This window comes from Wasmannia auropunctata, unplaced genomic scaffold (genome assembly GCF_000956235.1).
Source record: "Wasmannia auropunctata unplaced genomic scaffold, wasmannia.A_1.0 LD335995.1, whole genome shotgun sequence".
NCBI classification, from domain to species: domain Eukaryota; kingdom Metazoa; phylum Arthropoda; class Insecta; order Hymenoptera; family Formicidae; genus Wasmannia; species Wasmannia auropunctata.
In genome coordinates this window covers 375,754-397,339 of record NW_012026895.1, presented here as the reverse complement: position 1 = coordinate 397,339, position 21,586 = coordinate 375,754, and the positions used below count along the sequence as shown (strand labels likewise).

The window sequence follows — 21,586 nt, the reverse complement described above, 5'->3', positions numbered from 1 at the left end:
AAAATAGCCGAAACGTTTGACTTAGAATAAAGTAAATTTCTTAGAAATAAATTAATGCGTACCAATAACCACGCTGATTCCCATCTGCCTTACTCATACCTACTTAGTTTTAATAAGTAATATTTATTTCTAAATTTAGTTTCATTTTTGTATAAAAATTTCAAAAATACATAAAGAAATACTTTGATTATAGCTTACACATCAGACCATTCCTACTTCAAGATCATTTTAAGTAATGTCTTAAGATGCTAATTCGGCTTTGATAATTGATTTTGATTATCAGAAGAAAACATTTTACTAATTGACTAATCAGAAAATTCAAAGCATTTGTAGCATTAATTAATGATCTCAAATATAAGAATTGAATCGACTATGAATGCAGAACTAGACTATAATCTATATAATCCATACTGAATATATCTTCTTAAAATCCATGTTAAGTCTTTTCCTCAAAAAAAAAACATGTTTTAAACATTTGTTTTAAACACGTTTAAAACAATATAATGTTTAAAACATGTTTTAAACATTTGTTTCTTATTCTTTACGAGTCCTCTAATTCCTTTAAAATTATTTGAATTTACGCAGCCTGAAATATACTTTACATACTGTTTATATATATTAGTTATTGCAAAGAATATCATACCTTGGTAGTCGAATGGTAGAACGCCCGCCCGGCAAATATAGGAAGTTGGGAGTTCCGGGTTCGATTCCCGGCTGAGGTGATATTTTCAGCGATAAATTTCTTCGCAGATTTGGATTTGGAGGAGGGAATTCTTACAGATGCACGTTTAGCATCAAGGAGATTTAAATTGCTAGTCAATTTAATTCGTTACAAGTGGATTCCGGCCTCATGTAAAGAAAACTGTGTTTCGAGACCGACAAAAATGCGGCGCGCAATTTGCGTGTGGCTGGATATTGTAAAAATTATTACACATCAGCATCCGCGTTGGCTCGTATTGGCGTTACTATTGTTGAGAAAAATTAATCTTCGTGAATCATATATGTGTCTATCCATCTGTTCTTTTTCAGATCCAAAAATGGCAAATATATTAAACGTCGTGAATCCTATATATTTGCCATTTTTCGATCTGAAAAAGGAAAGATAGATAGATATATATGGTTCACGAAGATTAATTTTTTTCAACAATAGTAACGCCAATACAAGCCAACACAGATGCTGGTGTGTAATAATTTTTACAATATCCAGCTACATGCAAACTACACCGCATTTTTGTCGGTCTTGAAACACTGTTCTTTACATACAGTTCACAAAGATTAATTTTTTTCTTTCTTTTGAAAAAAATACTGCACGATAATTATCACGCCGATTTTCACTAGCCTAAAATATCTTAAATGGTGTTTTTTAAAATTTCATTTACGTTGTTTACTCAGGTCCCAAAAAAGATATATTTTTGTATAACTGTGTTATTCTATATATCTTAAAATAACACAAAGTTAAATTTCAGTACTCAATTAATATTCAAATTTTCAGATAAACAACAATCTTTTGGATGATCCTCGCTGCTCCTGGTGACAAAGAAAACTGAGAGAGAGAGATAGACGGGGAGAAGATGGTGTACCGGGGCAGTTTGCAGACGGACGATCCTAGGGATGCGCCGAGGCTGGTCCGGGTGTCGCCGCTGCGCAGCAGCAGGTCCGCCAATCCCGGTATGAATTCGCGTGCCGTCACGTCGGTCAAGGGCCCGATCTACCACAGCTCGTACGTGCCGTCGATCGACGCCAATCGCGCGCGGCTGATCGAGGAGAGGCGATTAGGACGCGAGCGGGACATCGAGTCGGTCGAGAAGGTGATCATGAGGACCACCGGCATAAAGATCGGCGCGCCCAAGCTGCGCAACATCAGCCAGATCCGCGAGACCGTCTTCCTGGACCAGTCGCTGACGCCGATCGACAAGATCGGCAAGCCGGACACGAGGAGCCGACCGCGCAGCGTCGTGGCCGGCCTCGAGGACGGCAACGCCCGGATAACGAGGACCCACAGCTCTCTGCTGGCGGACCTGAGGGACTTGGAGAGGCTGAGGAACACACCGCCGACGCAGCGGAATCACAGGGGCCCGTCGCTGCAGAGAACAGAATTGACGATCACCGCGAGTAAGAGGAACGACGCGCCGACCTCGGCCAAGATCCGGTCGGACATCTTCAGGATCCAGCAGATGTTCCAGTCGGCGGATTCCTCGCCTAGGACGGCGACGAGAAACAGCAGCGACATCAGGAGGATCCGGGGCGATTCGGAGAAGGAGGAGAGAAAGCCCGGAGCGGAGATCAACAGGACGCGGTTGCTGGCGCAGAAGCTTCTGGAAGCGTCCAGGAGCTGCAGTCGAGAGTCGTTGAAGGATCGTTGCAACAATCCGAAGAACGTGTCCAATAAGATGTCGAGGCACGCGAACGGGAAGGCGTTCAAGATCCTGCAGGAGATCCCGGAGAAGGAGCTGAGGGACATCAGGCATCAGAAGGGGAAGGAGGACGCGAGTTCGGAGGATCAGCCGCGTCCACCCGCTCGCAGGAGGAGAAACTCGAAGAATCGGGACTGGAAGGACGCGGATTACGCCGCGAACGGGCGCCGCGAGCTGGAGAACCGCGGGCGTGACTCCGCGCGCGGGGAGGACTCGTCGAACGGAGGCGCGAGCGCGGAGGAGAATTCTAAGGCCAGCGCTAACCTGGAAAGACCGGATATTCTGGACGGGCTCCTGAGGGAGTCCGACCGGCAGCTGGCGAACCTGAAGAGCGATCTCGGCGAGAAGGAACGCTCGCGCAGCCACTGGCGAGGATTCGTGCAGTCCATGAGGCTGCACGACGTGGAGCTTCATTCCGATAGCGAGGACCAGCGGAAAGGTGAGCTTTCACATTTCGCGCGTATGAGAAAACTGTATAATAAGAAACGGATGACTGACGTACATAAAGTCGAAGGATAAATAGACTAAACTACTTCAATACACAGAACGAGTTTGCAGGAAGGTCAAAAAATTTGGATATGAAAATAATTTTGTTAGACCAATCAAAATAATTTTGTTGGAAACTCAAAAATAATAAGCATTGCTGTAAAACGTTTTGATATTCTATATCAATCAGTTTGACTTCCCAACAAAATCATTTTGATAATCCAACAAGAATTTATATATTTTCAAATCTGTGTTCAGCAAAATTTTTAGACCTTCCAGCAAAATCGTTCTTTCCGTGTGGGCAATTTAATGTCAATATGATTTATTGCAATATAGCTCTATTAAAGAGGACACCGCGAGAGACGTTTGCTGATATCGTCCCGCATTTCCTCGATTCCGCCTTTATCTCGCGAGGACGTCTGTTGAAAATTTCCAGGTTTTATCAGTTTCATGCCCGCAGGCCGTTAAACGCTCGACGTCCGTTTGACGGAGAGGGGCGCGTTTTATAAGCCGGCAGATTCAATTAGCGACGTTTGTCGAGGTGTTTAAAATTACGGTACAACTGGCGTTCCCATTGATCCCTCGGGCACCCCTATTTTTGGACGCTCCCTCACGCACGTACGCCCGTTCGCGTTGCTACCGCAGGTCAGGGTAGTGTACCCCCATGCGGTATGCGTGTGCGTTTTTGTATGTGTATGTCCCCCTGACATATGTCCCTATTCTATGTATAGATTTAACCAGAGAAACAGAACAGACGCGCGCGGAGTGCCTCTCTTCTCTGGTACCGCTGCAGCAGTTCCGAAATGACGACGGTCGCGATCTTTTCGAGCACTACTCGGCTGTATATATAGGACCCTCTGGAGAGCCCGTACTTATGCAAATGGCGATATATAAGATCGAACCCTGTGCCCTGCATGGAGCACGAGATTTACGAGCCGAAATATCATTGCGTCTATTCGCTATCGTCATGCGCACATAAATAACATTCGTTCATCTGTGAACTCTTCGAGATTATAGAGATGCGAGGAAGGAGGCATAAAGGATTTTAATTCGATTTTAATTTATGATAAAAAAAACCCGCTGCTATCTTGATGTAACGAAATTAATTCGACAAGCTGCAGGAACTAGCCGAGAGTTGAGTGTTGGCCTTAAATCGACCGATTAGATTAGATTAAAAATTAGTGTCACTTTTCATCTGCGATAACGACGAATTGCGGTTCGGTATATAAATGCCGAAAGTGTCGGTGTGTTCTCACGGGTAATGCGCTTGATCCAGGAAATTTTCTGGCTCCCCTCATGGGTGTGTGAATGCGTGCTCAACGCGAGCGCGGCGGAATGGCACCGCGCCGCGCCGCGCCGCGCCGTCACCTTTAACAGTTGAGCGCAACGCGGTAAAAAGGTGCTCCGGCGGCAGGCGTATCTTGTACAGCTCTCTTTTATCCTAGCTAAGCATTCTTATCTGCGACTTATCATCTTACATGTAGACTCACTCTATCTCCGCTTGCATACGTGCCCGCCCGATGACTCAAGAATGTTGATACGCGCCCCGTAATTCTCGAACAGGACAGTCGAGTCGCGGCTGCATTTGCGTCGTGAAAATGCGAATTGCATGCGAAATAAAGCGTCGTCCACAATCAGATTTAAGACTTAAGCTTTAAGAAAATTGACCAATTACAGTCGATTATTCATCTCGCGCGAGAAGAATAAATTCGATTGTGATTGATCAATTTTCTTAAATATCAAGTCCTGAATCTTATTGTAGACGCCGCTTTAAATGAGACAAGAGATATTTTAGCTTAGAAAATTAAATTGGAAGTCAATTTGAATCTCGAAATTTTTTCAAATATTTAATTTCACGCACAGAAAGAAATAATAACGAAGCGAGGCGTCTTTTTTGCTTTTAAAGTTTTGCTGAGAAATGGAATACTTTTTAAGAAGATACTAGCAATATTACAACGGAAAGAACGATTTTGTTGAAAGGTCTAAAAATTTTGCTAAATACAGATCTGAAAATAATTTTTTGTTGAATCATCAAAATAATTTGTTAGAATGTTAAAACTGATAAGCATTGCTATAAAACGTTTTGATATTCTAGCAATCATTTTGACTTTTGCACGAAATTATTTTGATTATTGAACAAAAATTATTTTCAGATCTGGATTTGGCAAAATTGTTCTCTCCGTGTAGTTTTTTGTTAAATTAAAATAATCGTAATCGTGCGTGTAAAATATTTGCCAGCTACACGAATGAAAATTTTTTCCTTCTTCGAAACGTCGCGGAGAATTTCGCGTTGCGCTCGCAAAATAGATATCGTCACATTACGCTGACCATACGTAATCTTTGTGTAATGCGAAACCGACGTTCCCTTCCCCTCTCTCTCTCTCTCTCTTTCTCTCTCTCTCTGTCCTTAAAGAAGGTTCGTAAAGCAGCCACCTCGGGAAAAATTCCTGAATCAAAGGATCTCGGGTCGTCGGTGGCTGCGAAGGGGTTAATCCTTTCGCGCCGCAATGAAATACCGCGTTTACTGCTTGAACTATGCACCCATACCCGGCATACGCCATGGCTGCCGTTGCGCTCGAATACCTGGCCGTTCGCGTAATGCCGCACTTTCGTCCCGAAAGCCAAGAAGGGGGGCAAATATCTCCCTTTTGCCTCGCGGCAATTTGCATTTCTCACGCGGCGCCGCGAAAGTTTTCATATGTAAAACGAGGAGAGAACGCGACGCGCGTACAATTAACGTTCTGATGACACGCAATCCGTCCTCCTCGCGATTCGATTGCATAAACGTCGGGAAGCGCGATTATAACTTGAAGGTCAAAAGTCAAAATCAAGTTATTTTTCTTGCAAGACAAATTAATTTATTTTGTAATTTATAGATGTAACGTGTAAAATTACTATTTTCTTTTGAAAAAAAATGAAAAGGATTAATCAAGACAGTAGTTATGCGCGATACAAAATTAATTATTTTTATTAATTTGAGAAACGCAGAGGTCATCAATTTTTGATATCCTGTCTGTAGCAATTAAATTAAATTCGGAAGCGCAAAAGCTCAGGGAATATATTATCTTATAACGTGACTGTTTTATCTTTATCACTTTTTATTAGTAAAAAAAAGTTTTTCTGGTGCCAATTAGCGCAAGGATAGATTATTCGACAAGACAAATAAGCGATGCTTTTACACGCCCATGCAATATAAAACTTTTTACAACACGTTTAATACTCGTATCGCGCTAATCTCGTGTAAATTTCCCGGTCACGGAAGGAGATGGAATCGATCGCGTAAGAGCGGAAAGGTCACGTGTATAACGAATTCTAGACAATAGGGATCGCGTCGACGACAACCGCGATCGATATCATCATACGATGCACATCGTGTATCCGAATTCCTTTTCGTACGCACTCACGCACGCACGCGGTTGCACGCGTTTCCCTTATATAGGGTGCTCTAGAACCCTTGACCTGAATTTCAACTTCAGAAGCTTGGAACTGATTTTTTCCTTTGCGGAGATTTTGATAAAAGCCATCATTTACAGTGAGTTCTTATAATATAATCAACGTAGAATATTTCGGTAATTAAACTTTTATTAAAATTTTGATGAATGGACACCACTGTATCTTTTATTTGCTCTTAAAAAAAATTATATTAAGTAAAAAGCATATATGATTAATTTTTCTCTTATTTGTTTGAAAGATGTTGATATCTTGATGCTATTAAGAACAATTCCTATTATATTTAATGTTAAAGATACATACATATATTAAAGCATATAATTTATCGCTTAATAATTAATTTTTCTTAGTAAATCTTTGAGTTAGTTTTATTTTAATTTTCAACTTTTATTTTTCTCTATTTGGAAAATTAACATTTAAAATACAATCTTGATGGGATAAATGTAACTTTGAGAAAACGAGATCTCGCTCTTTATATTTATTATTTATTTATCTTCTCGGGAATCTTAAGTTTTCTCGCTATTTATTTACTCTGTCCCATCTTAGGTTTTCTCGTAAAATACCGATTCCCATGTGTTCTCCCGGCCCAGGAAAATCCGACTTCGAATTCCTTGAGACATCCGACGCGCTGAGAGGACCGCCACCCCGTACCCAGGCCCTGCGCGGCCCTTGCCCTTGAGTCTACGCCCTAATATCGATCCGAGCATCCCCACCACGGTGGGTCACATTGGCGTGTGATCCCCCTCCCCTCTTTTCCTCGACCTCCCCGCCGTCGTTGGAGGCCGTTGGTCGTCCATACATCGGTTCGGATGCGCTACATCCAGCCAGTGTAAACGTGGCTGTCAAACCGTTAACACTTTGCAGACCGATCGATCGATATAGTGTGTCGTTCGTTCAACGCCGGTCTCTCTCCGCGTTTTCCTTCTCCTCCTCCCCCTCACCATCGCGCCACCATCTCTCGAACGTCCTCCGCCTCCACTTGCAACCCGTCTCTCTCCGCAATGCCGCCCTACGTCACGAAATTTCTCAGTGCGGATGCGACCACGCGGTAGGATACACGCGCTCCGTTGCTGCCGGCGGATATGGTGCTTTGCGACGTCTGCGACGGCAAAGGTGAGGGTGGCTTCTTTCTCTTTTCCTTAATGACAGCGGGTAGGAGAGGGAGGGGAGGGGAGAAAGGGCGGTCCTGGAGAGAGCGCGAGGGTGCGCGACGTCGTTACGGAGAGGAGACTCCTTCCTCTTGGTCCTTAACTTGGGTGACCTTGGGATTCTGAGTTACTCCTCGGGGATGATTGCGTTAAAGAACCAAGAAAATTTCGTCGGGGTTTTGACGAAAATTTGCGATGAAAAAAAGGACTGACGTTCTAATTGTTCTTAGTTGTTGAGCAGCAATTACTTGTTTTACGTGATGACTCGTATTATGAATTCAAGTTTCGAAGAAAATTCTCGAAGAAAAATGCTGGAGAGTATCGGTTCTTTTTTATAACTGAACTAACAATTTATTTATCCTGAAGAGAAACATGGATCTTCTTTTGGAAATTTCAGGTTTCAATAGATTATTTTTTTACGTGAGTTACATTTTGTAATCAATTTACGTAATCAATTAATAGGAATTGTCGCGAAGAATGGGAAAAATTTCAAGTTTGAAGCATTCGATATAATCTTGAAGCGAAGAAAGAAACTTCAGGCCGCTGCTTATGGAGATGAATATGAACTTGCTTTTCACAATTATATATTAATTGATGCGATTATACCTCGAGGCACGGTGTTATCGGTCTTTCAAGGAAAGTGTCTGCGTCGCCGATTAAAAGGTCACGGATTTCGCCTTGCCGAGAGATTCCGCGAGCGAAGGGAAAGTTTGCGACATCGGGGGAGGGGAAGTGGGGGGGGGGGGAGAGGGTTAACGGGAAGTCGTGGGATCCTTGCTGAGAGCGCGGAATTTTAGCATCGAGGGGGAATAGGGCCCGCGCGGCGGGATCTAACCGAGATCGCGTGAGTAACACGACGTGCGAACGCCGACTCGTTGACACACGGGAAGGTGAGATTTTATGACTTTACGCAATGCCGCGAAGGTAATCTTACGCGAAGGTGGCAGGGTGATTTTTTGTAGTCACGAAAATGGAGGGGGGGGGGGAAACAGAGAGAAAGAGAAAGAGAAAGACCGAGAGAGAGAGAGAGATTCGCGAATATTTTATAGTTAATTAGATGTACTTGGCGAGATGAGTTATATTAACATAATCCTCCGTCTTGCATATACAGGGTGGCGTATGGAAAAGCGGATCTTAATATCAATACCAAAGTAGGACCGATTTTTCCTGTGCGGAGATTATGATTAATTATAAGGCCATATTGCTTATAGCATAGAATAGAAATTATAGAAATTAAATATACACGGAAAGAATGATTTTGTTGGAAGGTCTAAAAAGTTGCTAAAAACAGATCTGAAAATAATTTTTTTTTGAATTATCAAAATAATTTGTTGGAATGTTAAAACTGATAAGCATTGCTATAAAACGTTTTGATATTCTATAGCAATTACTTTGACTTTCGCACAAAATTATTTTGATTATTGAACAAAAATTATTTTCAGATCTGGATTCAGTAAAATTGCTCTTTCCGTGTATTAATTAAAATTTTAACATGGTTATTTAGTAAATCGAGTTATTATTTAAGAAATGTCTAATTTTTTTTATATAATGAAGTTGAAATGTAAGTCAAGTAACGAACTTGACGTCTGCAAAATTCTAGGGTATAGGTTATCGATGAAATAATTAGAGAGAAAAAAAATGTTGAAAATATAACTTTTTACGTATAATTTATTGTTAGTGAGGTTTGGAGACGCTTCTTTGATTAACTGCACACAAACGTGATTTAAGACGTTTTTAAAAAAACGAGATTAAAATAGTTTAAAAAAATTACGATTTTAATGGTCACAAAAAAGTAATAGGCCATTCTGGAAAGATATTTAACGTTGAAATGGCAAAATATCACGTAATCTCGTTAGCAATGTATGGTATATTGTCATTTACTTTCTTATCCTTGTCATCATGCGCAGAGTAGCAATATCGTTTGTTTTATATTATACTATTTCATTAGATATACATACAGTTTTAATATTTTGTCTAAATTATACAAATATTTGTGATTTTGGGCTCTGGTGAGGCACTTCAAATTTTCGGCACTTTACTAATATAAAGAACCACCTTAACGAAACGCGAGTTCACATAAATTTCAGTTAAACAGTTGAATCTATTCGTTTTCTAAAAATTTACTGAATAAAAAGAGTAATTAATCTTGTAATATTTGTTATAATTTGAAAAATCTTGGCATCTCAACAATTATGAGGAAAATTGTTGATTTATTAAATCAATTGTTATTTAATATTGGAGTTTATGCCAAGCGTATAGTTTATCGTCCACCAATTACACGTAATTTACGACGTAATTTAAATTCCGAAGAGATTGAAGTCTAAATGTATTTGCCGGCTCGTATTTATTTTACGTGACGACGAGACGTGAATAGACGGTATAAATCGCGATTGAGATATGATTTATAATCTGCGTGATAAGGCCTTTCATGATCATTATACAAATCGATGTTGATTTGCTGTGCTGTTTGCCGAGCCATTTGTAAGCAGAATGCGCGCAGCAAAGGTGAGAGAAATCTCCGCGATGCCCGCGTGGTAAATGCCTGACATTTTCACCCTGCCGCGCATGAATAAACATGGGGAACCGTTTTCTCGAAAGTGAACAGTCCGCAATTCTGATTTGTCATCTTGAAAATTGCAGCCTGGATTTCTCTTAAAATCTCGCGGACGTAACAATTGGTAATCAATATTAATTGATATCAACTCGAATCTTCGCTCTCTTCGCTATACAAAAAGAACAACTTTGCTGAATCCAAATCTGAAAATAATTTTTGTTTAATAATCAAAATAATTTTGTGTGAAAGTCAAAATGATTATTAAAATATCAAAACGTTTTATAATAATGTGCTTATCAGTTTTAACATTCCAACAAATTATTTTAATGATTGAACAAAAAATTATTTTCAGACCTGTATTTAGCGAAATTTTTAGACCTTTCAACAAAATCGTTTCTTTTTCCGTGAAGGTTTAAAAATTTCGCTGGATATAAATCTGAAAATAATTTTGTTGGACCATCAAAATAATTTTGTTAGAAACTCAAAAGTAATGGGAATTGCTGTCAAATGTTTTGGTATTTTAGCAATCGATTTGAATTTTCAACAAAATTATTTCGATGAAACATCCAATGATGGATCCAATAAAATTATTTTCGGATCTGTAGTCGACAAAATTTTTACACGGAAAGAACAATTTTACTGAATCCAGATCTAAAAATAATTTTTGTTCAATAATCAAAATAATTTTGTGTGAAAGTCAAAATAATTGCTAGAATATCAAAACGTTTTATAGCAATACTTATCAGTTTTAACAAATTATTTCCAACATTCAGTTCCAACAAATTATTTTGATGATTCCATAAAAAATTATTTTCAGATCTGTTTTTAGCAAAATTTTTAAACCTTTCAACAAAAGCGTTCTTTCCGTGTAGACCTTCCAGGAAAGAATCTTCGTTTTTTTCCATGCAGAACTCTAATTAATACGATTACATCGAGATCCTCGATGAAATTTTCCGCGGACTCTGTCGGAGGGGAGGAGCCTTTTGCCGAATTGGACTTCCGTGCGTCCCTCGTCTGCGGGCTCGACCATCCGTTTAATGTCCCACGCTCTTTCGGTGCCGGCCGCGTTTAACGGGGCTCCGGGAGTGTCGCGATCGAGAGAACAATACCGCGTTCGGCGTGCCGCGCTGCAGCGAAAGTTTCTATTTACGGGCACACTGCACGCCCGGTGTGTAGGGACATCACGTTCGCGCATACCGCGCGATAGGATGACTGTTCGCCACGCCGCGCTGAGGGGTCAGATTAAAGCGGCAGACTAAGCGGCTCTGGAGATTACCGAGAGCCGGGCCGGGCCGGACTCGGCGTAAACAAGTCTTGTTATACGCTTAATTACGAACGCTCTGGGACACGCGCGCGCGCGCACATGTGCGTTGTAAGAGCCTCCATTCTGCTCTCCATTCTACTCCAAACATCCCGAAACCGTCCTCTTCCGCAACGAGGGATATGTTTACGGGGTCGTGTATTCGAACGCGAAATTTACATTGCGTTTGTCTTCGGTGCCAAAACACTCTCTCGGCACTGCAGGCGCGCCTCCTCTCTCTCTCTCTCTCTCTCTCTCTCTCTCTCTCTCTCTCTCTTTCTCTCTCTCCGCGTCTTATTCCTTTTGTGCAGCTATCGCGGTTCATCGAGCTTCCCGACCATTCGCGGCGCGAAACTCTGGGAGGCCAAGTCGAGCTCGACTTTTGCTCGACCGGCCGGTGATAACATCCCCGACACCCCTGTTTATACGCAATGAGAGAGAGAGAGAGATAATGCGTGAGTTAATCAATATAATGCGGGCTTTGTGCGCGCGTCTTCGGCGCGCCGCGTAAGTTTATGCGAAGGAAGGCGCGAACGCGCCTTCGTCATTTCCGTTCTCGTATATTAAGCCGTGACCTATTTTTATGATGTGAAATACATTTGCAGCAGGCGAGGAAAAATAAGGTGAAATGTTTTTTTTTATCAATTCACGCGTATCTCTCATTCCGTTTTATTCGTTTCAACGTTACGCGGCAGACAGCTTGGATAAATAAATTGAGAAATACGCGAAACAAAATGTTTATGATAAAATGGCGATAAAAGGGCAATGGTCGTATAATAATGAGACATTTAACGCAAATGTTGAGTAACAGAGGAATCCTGTGGTCGGACGGATTCCGTGCGTCACTGTGGACAGGCGCCTGCTTATCGCCAGCTTACATTCCGCGCGGGAAAGAATTCTTATCGGGACGGGAGAGGGTTATACGCGATGTTACACTATGTATCATTCGGAGAAGACCGCGCGACCCGCGGGTGTAACATCCTCCACCGCCATTAAAATTTAATTACACGAATAATGAGCGGCTCCGACGGCCGTGCAAATAATGACGCGCCGGCCGGGGCGGCATTAACACCGACGATTTTAATCGTCGTGAAATAAGGGATTGCGTAATCTTCTCTTGCGACATATATCTTTTGACAATTAAAAATTAAGGGCGACAGCGTTTCCTCCGCGGGGACTCCTCGCTGTCTCGCATGTGCGCCGCTGGAAATTACCATTATTATTCTGCCGAGATGAAATATAATGCGGGCAGTCACTCTGCGATTATTATCTGAACATCTTGAATCGACGTGCAACGTGTAATTCATATGTATCATACTCTGCTCCAGATATTGTTTTAACTTTTGCGCTGCCGCGAAGAATATTCTTTTTTTCTTGTAAGAAAAGAATTTTTCTTTTTTTACACGGAAAGAACAATTTTGCTGAATCCCCACACGGAAAAAATGATTTTGTTAAAAGATCTAAAAATTTTGCTAAAAACAAATCTGAAAATAATTTTTTATTAAATCATCAAGATAATTTGTTGAAATGTTAAAACTGATAAACATTATTATAAAACGTTTTGATATTTTAGCAATCATTTTGACTTTCGCACAAAATTATTTTGATTATTGAACAAAAATTATTTTCAGATCTGGATTTAGCAAAAGTGTTCTTTCCGTGCAGATCTGAAAATAATTTTTGTTCAATAATCAAAATAACTTTTGTGCAAAAGTCAAAGTGATTGCTAGAATATCAAAACGTTTTATATAACTGTGCTTATCAGTTTTAACATTCCAACAAATTATTTTGATGATCCAACAAAAAATTATTTTTAAATCTGTTTCTAGCAAAATTTTTAGATCTTTCAACAAAATCGTTCTTTTTATGTACGTTTTCTGTATGTCTCTTCTGTAAATAATCTTATGGGAACACGGAAAGGACGATTTTGTTGAAAGGTCTAAAAATAATTCTTTGTTGGATCATCAAAATAATTTTGTTGGAAAAAAATGATAAGCATTTTGAATTTTCCAACAAAATTATTTCGATTCCAATCATCAGTTTGACATTCCAATAAAATTATTTTGGTTGTTTAACCAAAATTATTTTCAGATCTGTATCCAAGCCAAATCGTTCTTTCCGCGAAGAGAAAGAAAGTCGGATGCGCGCATCCATTCCCACGGAAGCGCCGTAAGTTCGCGTTCCGAATCACGAAAATTGTGTGGGGAACTCCGGAACGTCACCGAATTATATCGCGGACTGATAAATTGCCGCAGCGGCGATGTAATCCGATCGTCGGCGTCACGGCGGTCGGGTCGGGCGGTATATAGGTACCGAGGCACCAAATTATTGCCTGCGCGGTTCCCGCGCCGCGGCTGTGCGACCGCGACATAATGGCGAGATTCCGGGAAGGCGCGTTGTGTCTGATGGGGTATCCTCATGGGAAGCAAGAGAAAGGCAGAGAGAAAGAGAGAGAGAGAGAGAGAGAGAGAGAGAGAGAGAGAAGGAGATACAGAAGAAGACCGACGTTTGTCTTCGCTCGCGTCGTGCGTGACAATTCGCCGCGCTGCGCGCGATGACATATTAGCTGACGGTGGAGTTCCGCGACGTTGTCGGGACGGTCACGCGATAGTGCTGCAGATGATGATTCGTACAGATTAAACGACACGCCTCGAATCGAAATCCGCGGAGAGAAAGGCAAACACGTTTCGGATTACCTGACCACCCGGCTTAACCTCCGAGTCTGCGCCGTTATATTAACGGAATCGAAACGGTTTCTCTTGTCTTACTGCTCGCCCGGAGGGAGGCAGGCCCGCACGGGCTTGATGAAGCCATCACTTTCGACGAGTTTCCCTTTTGCAACTTGTATTACGCGAAATCGCGTGGAAGTTTGATTTTTCACTTTGTTAGAAATTCACAGTTTTGAAAACCTAATAATATGCAATAATAATATGTTTCTTCTGAGGACTTTTCTTTAGCAATGAAATTAATTGATTTAGAGGTGAAATTTATTTTTTTAATTTGAAGAAAAATATTTTATTGCGACTTATATTATCGCGAAATCGTGTGGAAGTTTGATTTTTCACGTCATTAGATTCGAAGTTTTGAAAACTGAATAATACGCAATTTATTTCTGAGGATTTTTCGTTATAGGAATGGAATTAATAATTTAAAAGCAAAATTTGTTTCTTAAGTTACCGTAATTTGAAGAAAAAATTTTGTATTTATATTAAGTATGAAATCGCGTAGAAGGTCGACTTTTCACGTCGTTAGATACACAGCTGTGGAGTTTTGAAAACTTAATAATAGGCAATTTTTTCTGAGGATTTTTTTTTTAGGAATAGAATTAATTCCATTCCTAAAGAATTCAATTTAGAAGCGAAATTTATTTTTTTAAGTGACTAATTTGAAGAAAAAATTTTGCGACTTATATTATGCGAAGTCGCGTGGAAGTTTGATTTTTCACATCGTTAGATATACAGCTGTGGAGTTTTGAAAACTTAATAATATGCAATTTTTCTTATAGAAATGGAATTAATTAATTTAAAAGCAAAATTTGTTTTTTGGTGACTGTAATTTGAAGAAAGAATGCTGATGATAGAAAATTCTATTTAATTACAGAGATAGCTTGTAATTAATTTTGTTGGCATCTGATATGAATTATTTGTGACTACAGTAATTCGATCTCTATATAATACATTTCACGCTAATTTAACTGCGTTTAATTTAATTGAAAGGCCGATTTCTGAAAAAAGGAACGACGGTAAAATAAATAAATTGCGTCCAATTGAATCTGTTCGTTTCACCGGTTCTCAGGTCGCGGTGTTTATTTGCGCAGGAAGTTCGCGGTTTCTTTGAGTGTACCTGGCAGATATATTATTCGCGGTTAACGAAGTGAACCGGAAGCTCGAACGGTAGTTATCCGGCTGATTGAAATTCGGCGTAAAGGTGGAACTTCCTGCCTGAATAACTCTTTCCTTGGTCATCCAGCGAACATTGACACTGCCGCTCAATTAACGTTCGCATGACCATTTAAGCGATGCAGCGCGTAGTGCGTCATGTGTTAACGGTTTGAAGAAATATCGTCTCGTTAATACTTTAATGCCGACTTAAAATTCACGCATCGAGCTTCTGAATGTCTGTTTATTAAAGTACATATGCAGCATGTATGTTAAACTCTAATAAAATTATATCAATATCAACTACACAAAGAAATATTGTAATAAAAATTATAATAATTTTAAAATGGAATTTATTGTGAGAAAAATTACAATGAAGTCTTGAAATACAATTTTATCCCAAAGCTGGAAATGCTGCAATATCACATTATTAAATTAATAATAAATAAATTTAACACATTGATACTAATTATTATCTCAGAAATCTATAAGGAATTTATTACAAAAATTACATTGTACAACAAGGATTTTGTTTCATGACATATGGCATGCAGGTGAGTCTATCTGATAGTTTTTTTCTCATTGATTACGAATTCGTAATTAAAAATACTCTAGCACGTCAGGTTCTTAAGAAAAACCAGATTATAAAGACAAAACAATGACTCTTGCCATTTTTGAAGTTGCTTAAAAAATGGGATGTCATAGAAATTCGGGAATTAGCGTTTAAATAAAAGCTTGAACCTTAAGCTATATAATACAACTATGCATGGAAAAAACGATTTTACTAGATATAGATCCGAAAATAATTTTTGTTGGACAATCAAAATAATTTTGTTGGAAAGTCAAACTGATTGTTAGAATATCAAAACGTTTTATTTCAATGCTTTTAATCGTTTTTAACTTTAACCAAATTATTTTGATGGTCCAACAAGAATTATTTTCAGATCTGTAAAATCCAGTCCAGTAAAATTTTTAGATCTTCCAACAAAATCGTTCTTTCCATGTAAAATAAAGGTATAAATAAGTAACATGACAAAATTTTTTGTATTACAGATTTTTTTAGAAACACGCACTACTTACAGCATATACCGCTAAACAATTTATTAATTTTTTTATGGTTGTAGCTTAAAGTTCCTGCTTTCATTCAAGCTAGCCTAGCTAATTCCCGCAAATTTTCATAACGTCCCATTTTTTGAAATTGCAAAAATGGCTAAAACACGTTTTCTATTTTTTAATCTAGTTTTTCTGAAACATTTAATGTACTTGAGCATTTTATTAACGGATTTGTACGGGAAAAGGTCTATCGGAATTTCCTGCCACATGTCATAAAACATGAAAAAGTTTAAAAATGTTTGTACAGTGTTATTATCCCAGTCAAGGTTCGAATCTAGAAAATAAATACATATTTTGATGTAATCCACGTTAGAATATTTTCTTCGTGCACATCGACCGTGTAGGCTGTCAAGTATCATTATTTAACGATTTAATAATTTTGATTCTGCGGCGGTAACTTGTGACGCAGTGTACAACAGCCAACAGGTACCTGTGAGCGTTAGTTTCAATAGAATGCCGTCACAATGGGGGACGAAATGCTGAACACCCGTCAAAAGTCATTCACGTCACGCTGTGCTCGCGCCCATAATTCGTGTACATATTGCTAAGTGCGTTTCGCATTCTCTCACGTATCTCAGCGGAGAATACCTGCTCGGTATATAAAAGCTATAGCGCGCCGAACGTAATTTATTTTCCGCGGCATAATACCGCGAATCCCTCAGTTTCCTCGTTCACCGACGCCGATCTTTTCTTTGTCCATTCACGCGCGCTCGTTTTCTATAGGCTGCCGGGTGGAAATCATACGAGCCGGCATTATACAGTTTCGACAAGCTTACCGACTTTGCACACCCAGAGTCCCTCCGTTCGCCACGTCTTTGCGAAACACTTTGCCTCTGGACTTCTTCGTCTTCTTCGTTCGCTTCCATTCTCAATCGGTCTATCCTATTTGATCGTTTACTTTGATCATCTTATTCGTTCATTCTATTTGTAATTCACTCGTGATTGCTTACCCCGCTTTTGCACGAGTGTTTTCTTGCATGAATAGATAAAACCTATAAGTGGTACCTATGTATCTTTGTATTGCAGGAGCTTCCTATTCTAACTCAAGTAGTAGCTTTAATTTTTTCAATTTTGGTATCATAAAATTACGTTACCTAATTTAACTCAAATGACATGTATTGATTTGCACAAAAGATTTGATATCCATAACTATAGTGCCAAGTTAAAATCACATGAAATAGATTTTACGTTACTTTCTTTAGCTGCCATTTTTAAGTTTCCTCCGCGAGTTGCGAAACATTTGCGTTCAAGTTACTCTTTTGCAGTACTTCCAAATTTTTGCATTTTTCTCAGAGAGAGAAGGAAAGAGGGCATAATTATCGATTTTACAGAGATTTTACCCGACTCACTTCCCTGAAGGCAATGGCATGAAACGTCTCTCTTTCAATGTCTCGGTACATTTCTTGCATGAATAGATAAAACCTAAGTAGTATGTATCTTTGTATTGCAGGAGCTTCCTGTCTCTAACGCAAGTGGTAGCCTTAATTTTTTCCCGCTTTATATTAACTTATTATTATTCATCAATTATGTGACTCACATGTGTTTCCGTTCGTTAGTCATTTAATTTTTTGTGGTTGAAGAAGGCTAAGTAAAGCCGAAACATGTACCGCGCTTATCTGATTTGAATAAACTTTATGTTTTATATTTATGCGTCACCTTATTAACGCTCGTTAGTTGGGCCTATTCTACAATTTGATTGTTCTTACATTGACGAGCTTGCCTCACATTGTTAGATTAATTTTTTCAATTTTGGTATCATAAAATTACGTTACCTAATTTAACTCAAATGACATGTATTGATCTGTACAAAAGATTTGTTATCCATAACTAGCGCAAAGTTATAATCACATAAAATGAATTTTACGTTACCTTCTTTAGCTGTCATTTTTAAGTTTCCTCCGCGAGTTGCAAAACGTTTGCGCTCAAGTTACTCTTCTGCAATACTTCAAAATAGTTCAAAATTTTCGCATTTTTCTCGGAGAGAGAAAGAGAGAGGGCATATAATTATCGATTTTACAGAGACCCGACTCACTTCCCTGAAGGCAATGGCATGAAGCGTCTCTCTATTTCAATGTCTCGGTGCATTTTGCCATTTACGAATGCCGAAGACCGCAAATGGTGGTAACGGTAATCCATCAAGAACGGATGTTAGATAGGTTTTTTTTTCTCGGACACGAACACGTCGCGCGCGTGAGTACCTGATGCGTGGCCTCGGGCTGAACGAACGTGATATGTTACGCGGATACATGAAAACGATTTCGCCGATATATTCCCCGGCGGAAACGCGAAGCGTTGCCTCACGACGGCTGCCATTCGCTCTGTCACGTCGTCGGTCCCAATCGCCGTCGTTAAGGACGCGTTGGAAGAACAGCCGGCTGGTTTTTCAACGCTTCTTGCTCTGCTACAGTCCATTTTTGAATTACAATCTAAAGAAAAGGAAAATAAACGCACCTGTGACCTTTAAATCGCAACGATCTAAATGACAAGTTACACTCTAAATTCCTTGCAGTGAAAATTGTCACTTTATCATACAGCGTGAAAAGTCGATTTTAGGATTTTCACTGCTATGCAGTGATTTTTACTGTATGTAAAAGTAAGCTTCAACTTTTGTTAAAGTGAAATTTTCACTTTATTATAAGAAACAATGAAAAATGTCACTGTTATGGTAACAGTGGCATGGTTGTAGTGGCTTGATCCACTGCAAGAAAAGTGATTAATTAACTGTAGAAGCAGTGAACATTTTTTGACACGGTAGAAAATAATTCATTATGTTAACAGTGAAAAGTAACTTTGCTAGAGTAAAAAATATAGTGAAGTAATTGCCTACTGAGAGCCGACACGGGTGTTAGTGTGTGATATTCTTATCGTTACAACATCCAACCATACACGATCTGCGCTCCGCACGATTTGTCGGTATTGAAACACAGTTCTTTGCGTGAAGCCGAAAACTTGTAACAAATTAAATTGACGAACAATTTAATATCTTTCGATGCTAATATGCATATATATAAGATTCCCCTTCTCATAGGCAATTACTTCACTATATTTGATTATTTCTTGGAGCCCATTCTATCTAATTGATTAGAGTAAAAAACTTTACTAGCAGTTAAAAAGTCACTATTAATTGCAGTGACTCAAGTTCACTTTAAATTAAAATAAAACTTCACTGCAAAAAGGATGGTCGTTTTGACTATTCGCTACAGTGAAAATTTCATTGCTCTGCAGTAAAATCTCACTGCAACGAATTTAGAATGAGATTGCGCCCGAAGTATCAGCCTCTCAAATGCGATATAAATTTTTTGTGCTGATATATAAATTTTCTACTGCTATCAATTTTTAGATCTGTACAGTGCGGGATTTCGTGCGGAGGATTTCACGTGTCTGCGATCGATCCAATCACGCTAAAATGGCAAAAATATATATATATATAAACACAGGCGGTCGCGTAATTGCGGTAGCAACGCGGCGCGCCGCTGCAGCACTGCCAGTTGCCACCGAGGTTGAGAACTCGCATAATTGGAGTCAACGATGCGTACCGCGCGGCCTCGGCCATTGTCTGCGTACAGTTACTCGATTATACCGCGGACACGTCCCGAACAATTCGCACTGTCGTCGCACAAAAAGTGCGCCGCTGAAATGTCGCGGTGTCGCGGACAATGGGTGCCCGGCTGGCCGGCCGGCCGGGCGATGCGCCTCGTAATATCGCGTCGCGCCGCCTCGACGAAAGTTATTGGGAAAGAAGTACCGCGGCTGAAAAGATTACAATAACCTCGCCGCTACCCGCGACGACGGCAAGAGGCGATTTGCATAAGAATACAGAGGAGTTTGTATAAGTCACCGCAAAGGAACTCACGCTGACGACGCAACGGTGGAGATGGTTGAATTAAAGCGGATCGGTGGACATTTATTTATATTATTATAACTTCGAAGATTAAACATTATGTTTTTATCTTTTATGGAAATTTATTTTCTCTCTTTTTCTCTCTCTTGTTATTTAAGTTCTGTTTTTTTTTTAAAGGGATTTTACCGAATTAATATACCGATTCACGCTGACGGAGGAGATGGTTGACAAAACGGATCGGTGGAAAGTTATTTATAGAATTATAATTTCGGAGATTAAACATTATGTTTTATGGAAATTCACTTTCTCTCTTTTTCACTCTCTTGTTATTTTAATTCCGTTTTTTGTAAGGGGATTTTACCGAATTAATATCGATTCACGCTGACAACGGAGGAGATGGTTGACAAAACGGATCGGCGGAAAGTTATTTATAGAATTATAATTTCGGAGATTAAACATTATGTTTTATGGAAATTCACTTTCTTTCTTTTTCACTCTCTTGTTATTTTAATTCTGTTTTTTGTAAGGGGATTTTACCGAATTAATATCGATTCACGCTGACGATGAAGGAGGTGGTTGAATTAAAACGGATCGGTGGAAATTTATTTATAGAATTATAATTTTAAAAGTTAAACATTCCGTTTTATGGAAATCAACTAACTCTCTCTCTCGTTATTTTAATTTTGTTTTTTATAAGGAGATTTTACCGATTCATGGTTGTGTTTAACTTACGTTACGCTTCTATATTGCGAAAGTTGATCGTAAACACAGCAGAATCTCCCAATGTTTATTTTATGTATAACTGTCGACGAGATATTTGCTTGAACCAAGTTAGATAATCGCGATATCTTCCCGATATCAGAGTGCAGCAGTTTTTCTAAAAGCATTTCACGGCGCATATGTTCTTTGACATATTGATAGTGCAACGAGCCACGCGTTAGTTGATGATAATGATTTTGTTAGCGTTTGCCATATGGCGACGTAAATTGCATCTCATCACATTAACGCGATGCATAAAAAATCAATATTTAAAATACGATAATTAAATTAATAGAAAGTAAAATGAATTAAAATAAAATAAATTGCAATGAAAGGACGATAATAAAGCTCGGATCGGTCATCTATAAATCAGTTGGAAATTAAGAGAGTAATGAATATTTAGATACAATCTGTAATATATACACGGAAAGGACGATTATGTTGAAAGGTCTAAAAATTTTGCTAAAAACAGATCTGAAAATAATTTTTTATTGAATCATAAAAATAATTTGTTGGAATGTTAAAACTGATAAGTACTGCTGTAAAACGTTTTGATGTTCTAGCAATCATTTTAACTTTCGCACAAAATTACTTTGATTACTGAACAAAAATTATTTTCAGATCTGGATTCAGAAAAATTGTT

General features: G+C 39.3%; 1 protein-coding gene across 1 annotated transcript in view; it reads left to right on the top strand.

Annotated features, from left to right (window-relative positions):
- The first annotated feature begins 1,571 nt into the window (after positions 1-1,571).
- Positions 1,572-21,586, top strand: part of LOC105453767 — a 35,227-nt gene continuing 15,212 nt past the window's right edge. The window contains exon 1 of the mRNA XM_011695966.1: positions 1,572-2,853. Within this exon, the coding sequence (XP_011694268.1) occupies positions 1,572-2,853 (1,282 nt within the window). The remainder of the gene's footprint in view (positions 2,854-21,586) is intronic.